The following is a 12,358-nucleotide window of genomic DNA, read 5'->3' as shown; positions in this document are numbered from 1 at the left end:
GCGAGGCAAAGCCTGGTGAACACCTAGCCAGCCTGCCAGCCTCTTTGGTTATTCCCCCTGTTGAAGCAGGCAAAGGATAAATGGGATAAAATAGACGAGGGTTTGAAAAAAAGGAAGAATACCCTCAAATGTAAAAAGGTCAATTCCAGTTATTTGAAAATTAAAAATAAAAATTCCCCGTTCCATGTCTAACAAATTCTCCGTCGAGGAATGAACAAAGACTGAATCCTAGGTACTAACTCACAGGTACCTTGGTGCAGGTTCGCAGCCGCCAACTAACCTCCCTCTCCAAGTACTTACTCTCTCCCTTCCCTCCACGTCCTCCTTGTCTGATGCTTGTGGCCCCCTGTGGAGACCCCATCACCCCTCCACTACTTGCAACAATTGTTGTACCCGGCTCGCTTCGCATCGTGGATTTAAAAAAGAAAAAAAAAAGGGGGAGGGGGAAAGAGGCCAAAGTCTGCGGCAGCAATTTGGGTTGTTGACGCATTCTTGTCATCTGCGGAGATGATGAATCAAGAACGAATTATACATTCAATGTATAATGAAGCAAAACGGGTGCAATTTCAATGCTGTAGTATTATCATCTACTCCGTATTTCTCTTGTTCATCCTAATAACACGACTATACATGCCCCAGCCCATTACTCCATACTCTTGAAGCCAACCAACCCCCCCTTTCTCTCCTTCTCCCCGTCCTGTCCTAGCCTGTCCTCGCCTCTCCTTGTCCAGTCTGTCTGTCCTCCAGCCCCTGGCTGAACCGCCTCAAATTCCACAACTACACCCAAGACCCAGCGACGTCAGCAGCCGCAAGGCTCATTCCTGCAAGAATTTGGAAAAAAAAAAAAAAAAAGCTCACACCCTATTCTTGTCGTCTCTTTCTGTTTTCTATTTTTTGGGGTCTACTCTTGCCTCTTCTTTCGTCTTGCAGATAATATTGTCTATTTTTGTCCTTTTTTTTTGGTTTTGCCTCACCTGCCACAGACGAGGCTGAGCCAGATGTTGCCGCCAACCAAAACCCACTTTGCTGCTACTTTTTTTAGCTACACTAACTTTTTACTGGTACCTCGCGGGTACGTCCCAACTAAACTATACTTAAACGGCGCGCCAAAGGAGGCTGTACAGTCCGTACAACTCTGTCTGCTTTCTTCAGTATTTTTTTTTTCTTTGATGCTCCCAAGTCTTTGTTATTCCCGCCGGCTTGATGAGCTCAGATTGGAATCGATTGAATCAAACAGACCGTTTCAACCTCTCCATCATGTTTCCCATGTATCGCGGCATCCCGCTGTTTATCTGTCTGGCTTTGCTATCCATCACCCCACGTCATAGGCAAAGAGAGGAATAAGATGAAGAGATTAAAAGAAATCGGTATTATTCTACCCATCTTATTATCCGTACTCCATACTATTAGTACGTGCTTGCCCATCACTTGCGCCATCGCAACCGGGACCGCCCCCCCCCCCCCCCCCCCCTTTGAATATACGAGGCCTCGTCACCGTGCCGGAGCCAAATTCTACTTTTTTTTAAATCGCGACGCCGATTTGTCGCGGCAAAAAGGCAGGGCCAAGGAGAAAAAAACATAACCCGAGAATTCAAGTGGCTGCCCCACGCAAAACTTGGAACTTGGCACATACTGATATACACCACACACCCGCATGCATGCACACATACGCACACACAAGCACAAAAAGGCAACCAAGCTTTTTTAACCTTCAGACTGACCAAGGTGGATCGATCCCTACAGGTGCCTGTCCGACAAACCTGGCAGTGACCCCAAAAATAGTAACCATGACCCTGCCTGCCCCCGCCACCGCCGGACGGCATTAGCTTTGGACTTGGTTTTTTTTTTTTTTGTTCCTACTCGCTGCTTGTGGCTCTTTCGATTCGGGGCGGTGCTTCTTTCTCAAGGTTGACGACCGGCCAAACTGCGGTAGTGGCTCGCGACGAGTATCACGTCAATCATCATGCCCAAAGGCAAGGAGAACCCTTGACCATTCTGCGCGCCCTGACGGCATCGCTTGTACTGGCTGGTACAGGCTCGCTGGCTCGCATTCGAGTCCCTGCGCTCCCAAGACACCATCACACACCCCTCTTTCTTTCTTTCTCTTTTCTTTCTCTCTCTGGCCCATGAACAGTGCATCGCAGCCCACCTCCTCAATGGGGAGCAAATGCGTTGGGTCCTCTTCCTCTACCCTTTACTCAGTATGCGCAGTTTCCTGCTTCCGTCTCGTAAAACGCCTGCCCCAGTGCTGCCCCCGGGGGAGGGGGGGGACAGTATGAGACTCTGGCTCATCACTCGTACCGCCGCTCCCTGGCGGCCCTCGTGTCGTCCGGTGCCCAATGTCCTGTCCGTCTTTGCTGCGCTATCCTGCGCTGCCGCCCCGTGCTGCTCTGTCCGCCGCGTAACTTGCCGACCTGAAATCTCGTTTCGGGTCGTGCTAGTGAGTGGTGGTGGTGGCGCACGGCAGTTTGGTCCGATAAGCTCACGAGACAGTGGCCCGATTATCCGATGTAAGTAGTCGTCGCTGCCGTTGGAGGGGGTCGTGTTTGCTTTTAGTAGTGGGCTCATTGTCAACGCAATGCTTCTTTCATCCAAGGTCGAGGGCACAGTCGGTGCCAGTCATGTGCAACACCACAATAGGTAGCAGAAGCAGTGCACATGCACTTGCGCCAAGGACCCTCGATAGATACACGCGCCTTCTTGCTACTTTTCATATTAAATTTCGACCCATTGACCAATCTGTCTTGTCTCTGCGCTTGCCGGTCCTGGTCTCATCCCCGAAGCACCCTCTAGGGTAGCATCAATGTCGTCGCAAATCCAGCCGACCCGTGGACGTACACTGCATCATGAATAAGACAAGCCGTCACCCGAGTTTCCCATGTGCCCGCGGGCTATTCGTTGATTATGCGCCGAGTTTAGCGATCGACGCCTTGCGAGGCCGCGACCCACGCGGGTGTTACGAGTTCCAACTAGATATGCCGTCGTCCGTGACGCGTTTCAGAAGTTGACTAGCAATACCGATTTACAATTTCGGCCACTTTACGTACGCTTTTCGCTTACCATCTCTTGCCCTCGATCAAGTCGCCTGGGATTCCAGAGAGCTTGACGAAAAAAAAAAAAAAAAAGAGGCTGGCATTCCTCATTTCATTGCAGTCTTTGTTCAAGCGCCACACTATGCTCTCTGGTCGTTGCTGGTCTGGCAACCTGGCACAGCAACGTACCGAGTACGGAGTACGTAGTTGGGGCATCCACTAATTAGTTACCCAGTAAGAGGTAGTCACTGCCGGAGATGATAATGACACTACGGGGTCTATATCACAGAGAGCGCAAAACAGCCGGCCGTACAACAGAGTTTGCCTCGAGTAGATGAGATTTTCATCATTGACTTGTCTGTGCATGAGATGCTGGGCAAGAAAAGAAAAAGAAGGGGAACTGCCAAGACAAAAACAAAATGGCAGCAACCAGATTGCCTTATAAGGGCAATAATGACAAGGTTGGACCTACAGTGCCAGAATGTCTGCGCGTTGTGTTAATTCGTAACTTTTCGCAAAGAGGGGCACATTAACAACCTTGCTGCCTCGTGCTGACCGACGCGCATAACGAGTAAAATGCGTGGCTGCGCGCTGGAATGCAGACATTCGCGTCGTGCTACCAGTAACACTGTACGTGGCTTTTCTATTCGCGGCAGCGAATATCGCAATATAATAAAACCAACGCCACCACCAGTCCAATCATTTTCTTTTCCCAGGGTTCATCATGTTTACAGAGTCCCCCAAGTACCCGGCCTCTCTTATTTTCTGCGTTCTGTGTGTTATGCCGCTGGGGCGCACCGGTCAAGCTCAACGGAACAATGAAGCAATCCAGCGATTTTACTCGCTGGCGGTCTGAAATTAAACGGTACCTGAAAACGGGCAGTGCGTCTTTTTTCTGTGCGGCCTGCCGAGACGACTTTTTTAGTGGGCTCGCTCCCGCGAGACCACCGTTGCAGACTGCGTGGCGGGCGGCGCTGCAAATCGAGGGTGCCGGTGCGCCCAGTGCCAACCTGCCAGGGACGCCTGTTCCTAGGTACTAACTTACTTACAGGTCAGCACCCAGTGCTAACACTGGCAAGGTATCCGTAAGTTAGTACCTGTAAAGAGCTTGTTGCTTGCGCACCTGCAGATGTATTGCGGCCCGGGGTGGTGGGCTAGCCATACAGTGCGCCCTCGTACCGTGGTTCTGGATCGCGACCTGGCCAGGCCTCGCACAGTAACATTTCGGCCACGGCTTTCTGCAGCGCATCTGATAGCCGTCGGCGTCGTCCGCAGTACTTGGGAGCTGACGCAGCAAATAACGCACCGTGCGCTGGGACGGGGCCGCATTGATTGGGCTTGCCAAGTCTAGTCCCTTTTAAGTAAGTACTAAGCCTGTAGAGGCGCTTTTACCCCTGGTCCCGCAGCGCTGAAAATTGACACTTCTTCAAGGGCAGTGGCCAGTGGCAGTTGCTGCAAGTAGTTATTGGCCAGGTCGTCAGGTACTTGAGGTACTTGCCTTGGGTGGACAGTCACCTAACAGGCACTCGGTCGCAGGTCATTCCGAGCAAACCACCACACAATGCGCCGTACAGTCTTGCTCGGAAATACTTGTAGCCTCTCCGGGTGCCCACCTCTACATGTACCTACGCGGCCGCCCCGTCCCTTCAGAACCAGTGCACCCAAGTAACTTAGGCCGAGCCCAGGCCAGCAGGCACAGAGAACCCCCAATCCGCTCTTCTTCTCCTCCTCCATCGATCCCACCCGAAACATCACCGCCGCAAAACCAACCTCACCGGGCCTCATATACAGCCAAAATACCTTGGTCGACCCCGATAAAGACAATTATGTCTGCCGCTTGATTCACGAGCCGCAGTCTCCCTTTCTCTTCGTCCACCCGATTCAATCAGAGCTAGTCTCTACGTTCACTCGTTCAACCAACCCCTGCTCCTTCGCATCTCTCGATCGCTGGCCGACTACACCGTTTCTTCCCTCTTGACTCCCGAATTTGTGCCACTTCGTCTCTTATTTTTATCGGTAAACGATTTTGCCAACGCTCGCCTCGCACTCTGCAACTTGACCTCGTCTCATCCGACTTGCCGCGAACCAGACTTGCGACACCTGCCCGCTCTGGTCCCTCGACGACGCCCTTGTACTCAGACCCATTCTCAAGAAGCAGTCCGCGCCTCAATATCCAGGACAGACATGGCAGGCCAAGTGAAGTCTGCCAAGGACTTGTCTTCGCTCAACTACTGTAAGTCTTGGGCCCGTTCAAGTTCTGTCATGGACGCGGCCGCAAATTGCTAACCCGACCGGCCAACAGCTGCCAGGCTCCTTGTCCGCCAAGACAACTGCGTCGGCTGCAGTTCGGGCGAGAAGCTCGTCTGCCCAGCATGCCCTAGCGGACAGAGCTGCGGCTTCACCACGCAAAGCTGCACCGAGTGCCCCAAAGCATTTTGCCGAAGCGATGGCTCCTCCAACAGCGGTTCGGGAAACGGCAGTGGCAGCAGCAAAGGCCACGACGGCCCCAGTGCCGGTCCTATAGCCGGTGGCGTTATCGGTGGCATCATTGTCATTGCCGTCATCACCTACCTTGTCTGGCGATTCCTCATCAAGCCCAAGCGAGCCAGCCGCCTCGACAACCGCCAAAGCTCCATCTACGAAGCCGACAGCACCCCCTCGCGAGGTGTCGAAAAGAACGGCCAGACGAGCATGGGTCGCCGTGCCTCGACGCATACGGTTCACTCGATTGCCTCGACTGTCCTGACCCGCGCCTCCAACATTATTCAGATCGCCTACATTCCCGGCGTCACCAACCGCGCGACCCCAACCTCGCCTGACGTTCTGGTGCCGCCTGTACCTCCCATCCCCGTCAACCACAGCGACGCCGCCAATGGCTCGGAGCACTTTTTCGTGCCCGGCAACCTTCGCGACTCGACCTACTCTGGCTTCTCGGCCACGACGGATAGAACCTCGTACGCCCCGCGTTCGAGCATCGCCTCAACCATCTACGGCAGACAGGCCGAGGTGCAGACAGCTTCGCAGGCTGGCCTGCGCGCCAAGCCTACCGTCGTCAGCGTCAAGCCAGGTATCAATACGCCGCCTGTTCCCAGCATTGACCTGGAGCGATTTGCCCCCCCCAACCGGCCTGAGAGCACGGCCAGCAACTTTAGCGTCGGGGCCACCTACACGGCCACGCAGGGTCGCGCCCAGGTAGTCAAGGTCGGCGGGCTGAAGAAGATTGACCTTGGCGCCAAGCAGGAAGTCAGCTCCCTGTCGGGAGTGTCTTCCAACGCCTCACTCGTCAGCAAGGTGAGCTCAGATGACATTGGTACCATCCACATTGCCCAAGAGCAAACAGCCCGAGGGGCGAGTCCGTTTGCCGACCCTCCCGGCACCACGGAAAGGGTGGCGAACCTGGCGGCGATTACTGAGGAAAAGGGAGATGGCGAGTCTCAAAAGACTGGCAAGACTGGCGGGCCTTTTGGTGACGAGCATGCTACGAAGGAATAACGAGCGACTTGACCATTTTTAACCAATTGGGAAAATGACGAGAGAAAAGGACAAGGCAAATATCTTGATTCTCTTCTTCCGAGGCACATGACAGTTGGTGTCTTGGCCAACGTGCTCTTGAATGAGCGTGGGCGTGAGTTTCCCTCTCTTTTTTTTTCATTTGTGTGTTCTTCAAACTTGGAGAAGGATGGACATGGCGCAATTGACACAGACGGACAATATTGATACTGTTGGAGCGAACATTTTTCTTCTTTTATTTTATACTGAATGCGAATTGGGAAATATTGATTATCTTGACATTATTTCTACCACTTTCATTCTATCTCTTCTTCTTTTCTTCTTATCTTTTTTTACTTTACAGAGCCAGGTTTTCTTTTGTTGTTTCTGTGGTGGGCATATAGCGGTCTTTTTTTTCTTCTACTGAAACCGACAACAGAGAAATATTATCCCATGTTTTTTTTTCTTTTCAAACAACTGCCTCCTTGTCGTGTGTATGCGTGCGTGTGTGCGTTTGTGGCATGTGCGTGTATTTGCACACGTGTGTATGTGCGTGAATGTGCGTGAATGTGTGTGAATGTGCGTGAGTGTACATGTGTTTGATGTCCTGGTGGCTGCTCAAACAACACATGTGCCGAGTTGAGCCCAATATTGAGAATATTGTTTTATTTTCTTTCTACGCCTCTCTCTCTCTTTTTTCCCCTTACTTTTTCTTGCTCCCCCTTCCCCGACCTCTCTTCTCTCCTCTCCCTCTTTCATGTGCCTGTATGTGTATGCGTGTGTGTGTGTGTGTGTTTTTTTTTTTCCGACGGTGACATGGTAATGAAGGCGTCGGCGTCGGCGTCGGCGGCGGCGTGCGCATGGAGAAAAGGGAAAACTCGCACACACACATTGTGTATCGAAAACAATATATTACTTTTTTCTTTCTTGTTTTTTTTTTCTCAAATTTCCTTTTCTTTTTTCCCGCCTCCATGCTCGTCTCCTCCCTCCATCCCTGTTTCTCTCTCTCTCTCTTGTGTTTTCTTTTTTTTTGTAAAATCTGTTACCAGTAGATATACATTGATTTACATATATAAAGACGCATACAGACTAAGCGGGGACGGGACAGAAAGAGAAAGAGAGAGAGAGAGAGAGAGTGGATGGATGGACGGGGGAGGAGGACAGGGAAGGGAAACCAAGTGATTAGGAGAGACGCAAAGAGAGAGAAAGGAGAGCGGATCGACGAACAGGAACAAATGGGAATTGTACTTGTATGTGTGTGCGTGTGTGCGTGTGTGTGTATGAATGTGGCTTGCATGGGTTCGTTTGTCTGCCCGCCGCCGCCGCCGCCGCCGCCGCCCCTCGTCTCCTGTTTTTTTTTCTTTTACCAGTTGAGATGATGGGCTTATTGGAAGGATGGCCGACGAACGGGTACAAGAACTGACCGCGGTGGCATTTTGTCTACAATGCACACGCACACGCACACAAGTTGTGGGCTTGTGTGTGTGTGTGTGTGTTTTTTTCTCTTTGGTCAAACCCCTGCCGGGTGGCTGCTGATTTCAGAGTACTAGGGTCAATTTTTTTTTTTTTTCAAATTCTCTCCGAAATCTCGTCCCTCTTGATTTGTTTCGGCTTTTGTTCACGTCGGTATCGTTTGCGGTCGGTAATTGAAACCAATTGATATAAAGAGAGAGAGAGAGAGAGAGAGAGAGAGGAAAACAAAGACAGACCGAAACAGAAATGGACATAGTGTCTGGTGTGTATGTGTGATGGTGTATTAACATACAAATCTATGGTTACACGCACATGATTCATCGACACTGTTGTGATACATGTCAGTTGTCCTTTGGCATTAACCAAGTATATATATCCCGTCGCTCTGCAGCTCTCTTTTTTTTTTGTGTGTGCCTTTACCATACTTGTGTGCAAGTATAGACATGGAAGGGGAGAAGCAAATAAAAGGACTAGGCAAAAGAAAAAAAACAAACGCAAAAACCTCCCATTGCTTCATATTATGCAGTCCCAGGAAACCACACTCAGCCATGTATATCGATCGGTCTGTATGAGGATAAAACAGGTAAAACGGGTAGATTGAGGATAGTCGTGTCAAGGAAAACTCAAAAAGACGAGCAAAACAAGGACAAGAAGAAAAAAGAAAAAAAATGGCAAGGGCTCATCTGATGGCCTCCCACACAAATGGCTACTGAATGACAGAGGCAAAACATTTCCAACCTTGGCGAATAGACGTAATACGTAAATGTCGTTAAAAAGAACCCAGCGCCCCAATATAACAATAAAATATAATATGCCTCTCTCTCTTTTCTCTTCTTTTAGTGTTTGTACGCCGTTCGCCGATGCGAGACGCAGCGTTGACAAGACGTCATTGCCGAGTCTCTTATGTTGCAGAGTATGGGTTGTGGAGGGGCTGATTGTGTGTCGCGGCCCATTTTTGCCGCCTACCGGACCATCAAAAAAAAAAAGTCAAGTGATGGATTGACTGAGACAATCGAAGCGATCTGATGGGCAGCGGCCAGAATTGCAGCGAGCGGGAGACGGAGGGCGGCGTCCGTGGCGGTGGAGGGTGGTGGGAGTGGTTGGTGGTGTACACGGGTCGAGCCGGTGGTTGGTGGTGGCAGAGTCACACGTCCGCCGTTACATGACAAGTCACTCATAAAATGGTACAGCGGCCCTTGCTCTTCTCGCCGTCCTTGCGACGTGACTTGTGGGAATCACGGTCGCGGCCGCCCATGTCGCCGTTGCCCGTGCGACTGCGGCCGCTGGCGGCACCTTGGGGACGAGAGGCCTGTTGACGTTGGCGGCGGAGGACGCGGACGACGTCGTAAAAGGCCTTTTCGACATTGATGCAGTTCTTGGCCGAGGCCTCGACAAACTCGCAGCCGAGTTCGCGGGCGAGGGCGTGGCCTTCTTGCGTCGACACCTCACGCTCGGTGACGCGATCGCTCTTGTTGCCGACGAGCATGATGGGAACGGGCAGCTGCGGAGTCGCGGCGGATATGGGGGAGCCGGGATAAGAGGGAGACGAGGCGCACGACTCCTTGACTCTCTGGATCTGATGGTGAAAGCGCTTGATGCGAGAAAAGGAGGAGCGGGAGGCGATGCTGTAGACGAGGACGAAGCCCTCGCCGTCGCGAATCCATTGGTCGCGGAGGGCCGTGTACTCCTCCTGGCCGGCGGTGTCGAGGACTTCGAGCATGCATGGTTGGCTGTCGATGACGACCTGCTTTCGGTATTGATCCTCAATTGTAGGGTCGTACTGGGGGCGAGGACGCATGGTTAGCGGATTTGACACGGTCAATGGATGCAATGCTTGATGTCTTGCTGATGGGCGAGGGCCGGCGAGGGCCGGCGAGGGCGGCGAGAGAGAGGATGAGAAGGATGATGAGGCAGCGCCGAGGTGGCGCGATACTCACAGTTTCGACAAAGTGCTGAAGACACAGCTGAATTGTGAGGGCCGTCTTGCCTACACCGCCGTCACCGAGAACGACGAGCTTATACAAGACCATTCGGCCCGCCATGATGGGCGACTGGGCGTGGTTGAGGAGCTCGGGGGGGTGATTTGTTGTTCAAGGTCGAAGGAGGTGGACAGAGGTGGAAGCGCTCTTGGGGGGGTGGGCGGGGAGGGGCTCAAGCAGCGACCAAACAGGTGGTGCTAAGAGAGAAGAGGAGGAGGAGGCGGAGGAGGGGGACAGAGCGCAGTCGGCGTGAGGAGAAGATGGAGTGACGGGACGGCGACGATTGAGGTGGCGACGATTGCAGTCGGCAGACAATGGGGAAAAAAAATACCAAGGAAACCCGAGAGAAGAAGAGATGAGGCGGCTATAATGTAAAAGAAGCGCGAGAGAAAAAAAAAAGATCAAAAAGAAGGAGACGGAGTGGGAGAATAGCGACGCGGAAATGGGGTCAAGCCAAGGTAGGTACCTAGCAGGTAAGTACCCAGGTAGGTTAGCTGGTTAGGTAGAGGTAGGCAAGTAGCTACTAAGTAGGTAGGTAGCTTAACTTACTTGGTACGGATTAGAGAGGGTAAAGATGCTAAAGGAGGTGGTGGATGTGGATGTAGAGAGTACCCGAGTTGTGGTAGTGGTTGTGGTGGTGGTGAAAGAGACAGGCAAGGTTTGGGCCAACCAGTGAGCCGGCTACTTGACGAGTTACTGGTAAGTAAGTAGTCGTGACCAGGCAGAGAGGTGAGCAGGCTAAGTAAGGGCAGGGACCTGAGAGGTGGGATGGGGTCGATGGGTTTGATGGGTTGACAGGTTTTTGGATTGGCTAGGTAGTTAGTGCTGGTAGGTACAAAGTACTTGGGCAAGGCACGGATAGGTTATGGAGTCGCTGGTACTTGGGTTAAATTATCGAGTCTAGCAAGGAAGGCTTTTGATGAGCCCGGCCGTGTGGTTGGCCGTTTTGGATCATCCTAAGCCAGGTTCATCAGAGTGACAGAGAAAGAGAGAGAGAGAGAGGGAGAGAGAAGGAGAGAGAAGTGGGCGGGCAGGCGGGCGGGCGGGCGCTGTGAGAGAGAGGCCGGGGAGGGCGGGAGAGAGACGCGCGAGCGAAGGAAAGGGAGCAAGCTTAGGAGTAAGTAGGGAGGGTTGGCTATGTTTATTCGAGCATACTCGGGCCAACCAGGCCAACCAGGCCACCCAGGCCACCCAGGCCACCCAGGCATCATGTTGTTGATTACCCATGGCAAGCATTTCATGTCATATTCTGTAGGTAGGTACTTATACTGATGAGCTATACCCAGCTCAGTACATCTTTTGGAGCGGACGTTGGCGTGGCAGAAGTGACAAGTACTTACTTGACGGAAAGTATCTTTGTGAGGGGGAGCCATGAGTTACTTACCAACCAAGGAACCTAAATAAGTACCTGAATACCTTGGTACCATGTCCAAGTAGGTACGGATACGAAGTTGAGTTAGTAGGGCACGTAGGTGGTTGGTAGGTAAGTTGGAGGGACCTGGGTAGGTAGGTAGGTACGTTTGCAGATAACAGACGGTGCCTGAACTGCGTAACTGCCAGTCCCCCCTCCGGTGGACAAGTAGGTTTAATGCCTACTTACTGAACTTATGGAACTTACTTACCTTTCGAAAGTACTCCGTAAGTAGGTGAATGCCTGTCTGGTACTTGCCGGGGGTACGTAGAGTCTCTTGGCGGCAAGGTAAGTAGATACCTGCCCGTTGGGACAGAATCGGTGACAGAGATCGGTACCTGCCTACCTAGGTAGCCATGTAATAATTAACTTGCTTAACTTACAGAGAAGGTCCCGAACTGGCTACGCAAGGTCAAGGTATGCAAGTACTTACTCCGGATACCAACCTTGATATAACAGCACTGAGTACTTGAGTATCAGCCTGCAGATTGTTTGTGCCCAAGCAAGTACGTTACCCGCCATCAAAGTTACCTACCACCGGCCAAGCAAGTACTTGAGGACTTGTGCTCGATTTCTCTCTCACCTGCTTACTCGGGAAGCTAATCGGTACCGATGGGCGCATAAACACCGAGACAGGCCAGCTTTGACAAGTAGCCCTGCCGCCTGTCCTTTTATCTCGCCGAAGAGCGCGCGTCAACAGAGTCGGGCGGGCGTTGCAGGTGGACCGCGGCGGCGCTACCAGAAAGCAGTCAGTAAGTACCTAGGTAAGTAAGGTAGGTACTTACCAGTATCTGCCTGGTGCTAGTTACAGATGCACAGAGTACCCGTTGCCTGGCTGCCCTGATTAACCTTGTAATCCGTACCGAGTCTCGGTAAGTACTTACAGCTAAGACGCCTGTCCATCATGAAAGCCTGTCGTTTTACCAGACCCCCCCTTCCCCTCTGGGAGAAAAAACAAACAGGAATAAATAAAT

General features: G+C 52.0%; 2 protein-coding genes across 2 annotated transcripts; one reads left to right on the top strand and one right to left on the bottom strand.

Annotated features, from left to right (window-relative positions):
- Positions 1-5,216: 5,216 nt before the first annotated feature.
- On the top strand, positions 5,217-6,524 carry V2A60_004275 (uncharacterized protein; the record flags this gene model as incomplete). Its single annotated transcript, XM_083255596.1, has 2 exons — positions 5,217-5,265; positions 5,335-6,524. The coding sequence occupies 2 exons, from the start codon at positions 5,217-5,219 to the stop codon at positions 6,522-6,524; spliced, it is 1,239 nt and encodes a 412-aa protein (XP_083111722.1).
- Positions 6,525-9,168: 2,644 nt separating this feature from the next.
- Positions 9,169-10,036, bottom strand: V2A60_004274 (ras family-domain-containing protein; the record flags this gene model as incomplete). The annotated part of the gene is made up of 2 exons (XM_083255595.1): positions 9,169-9,774; positions 9,932-10,036. The coding sequence occupies 2 exons, from the start codon at positions 10,034-10,036 to the stop codon at positions 9,169-9,171; spliced, it is 711 nt and encodes a 236-aa protein (XP_083111721.1).
- Between the last annotated feature and the right edge of the window lie 2,322 nt (positions 10,037-12,358).

The sequence above is a fragment of the Cordyceps javanica genome, chromosome 3 (genome assembly GCF_051103115.1).
Source record: "Cordyceps javanica chromosome 3, complete sequence".
Taxonomy (NCBI): domain Eukaryota; kingdom Fungi; phylum Ascomycota; class Sordariomycetes; order Hypocreales; family Cordycipitaceae; genus Cordyceps; species Cordyceps javanica.
This window is presented reverse-complemented; position numbering and strand designations above follow the sequence as displayed.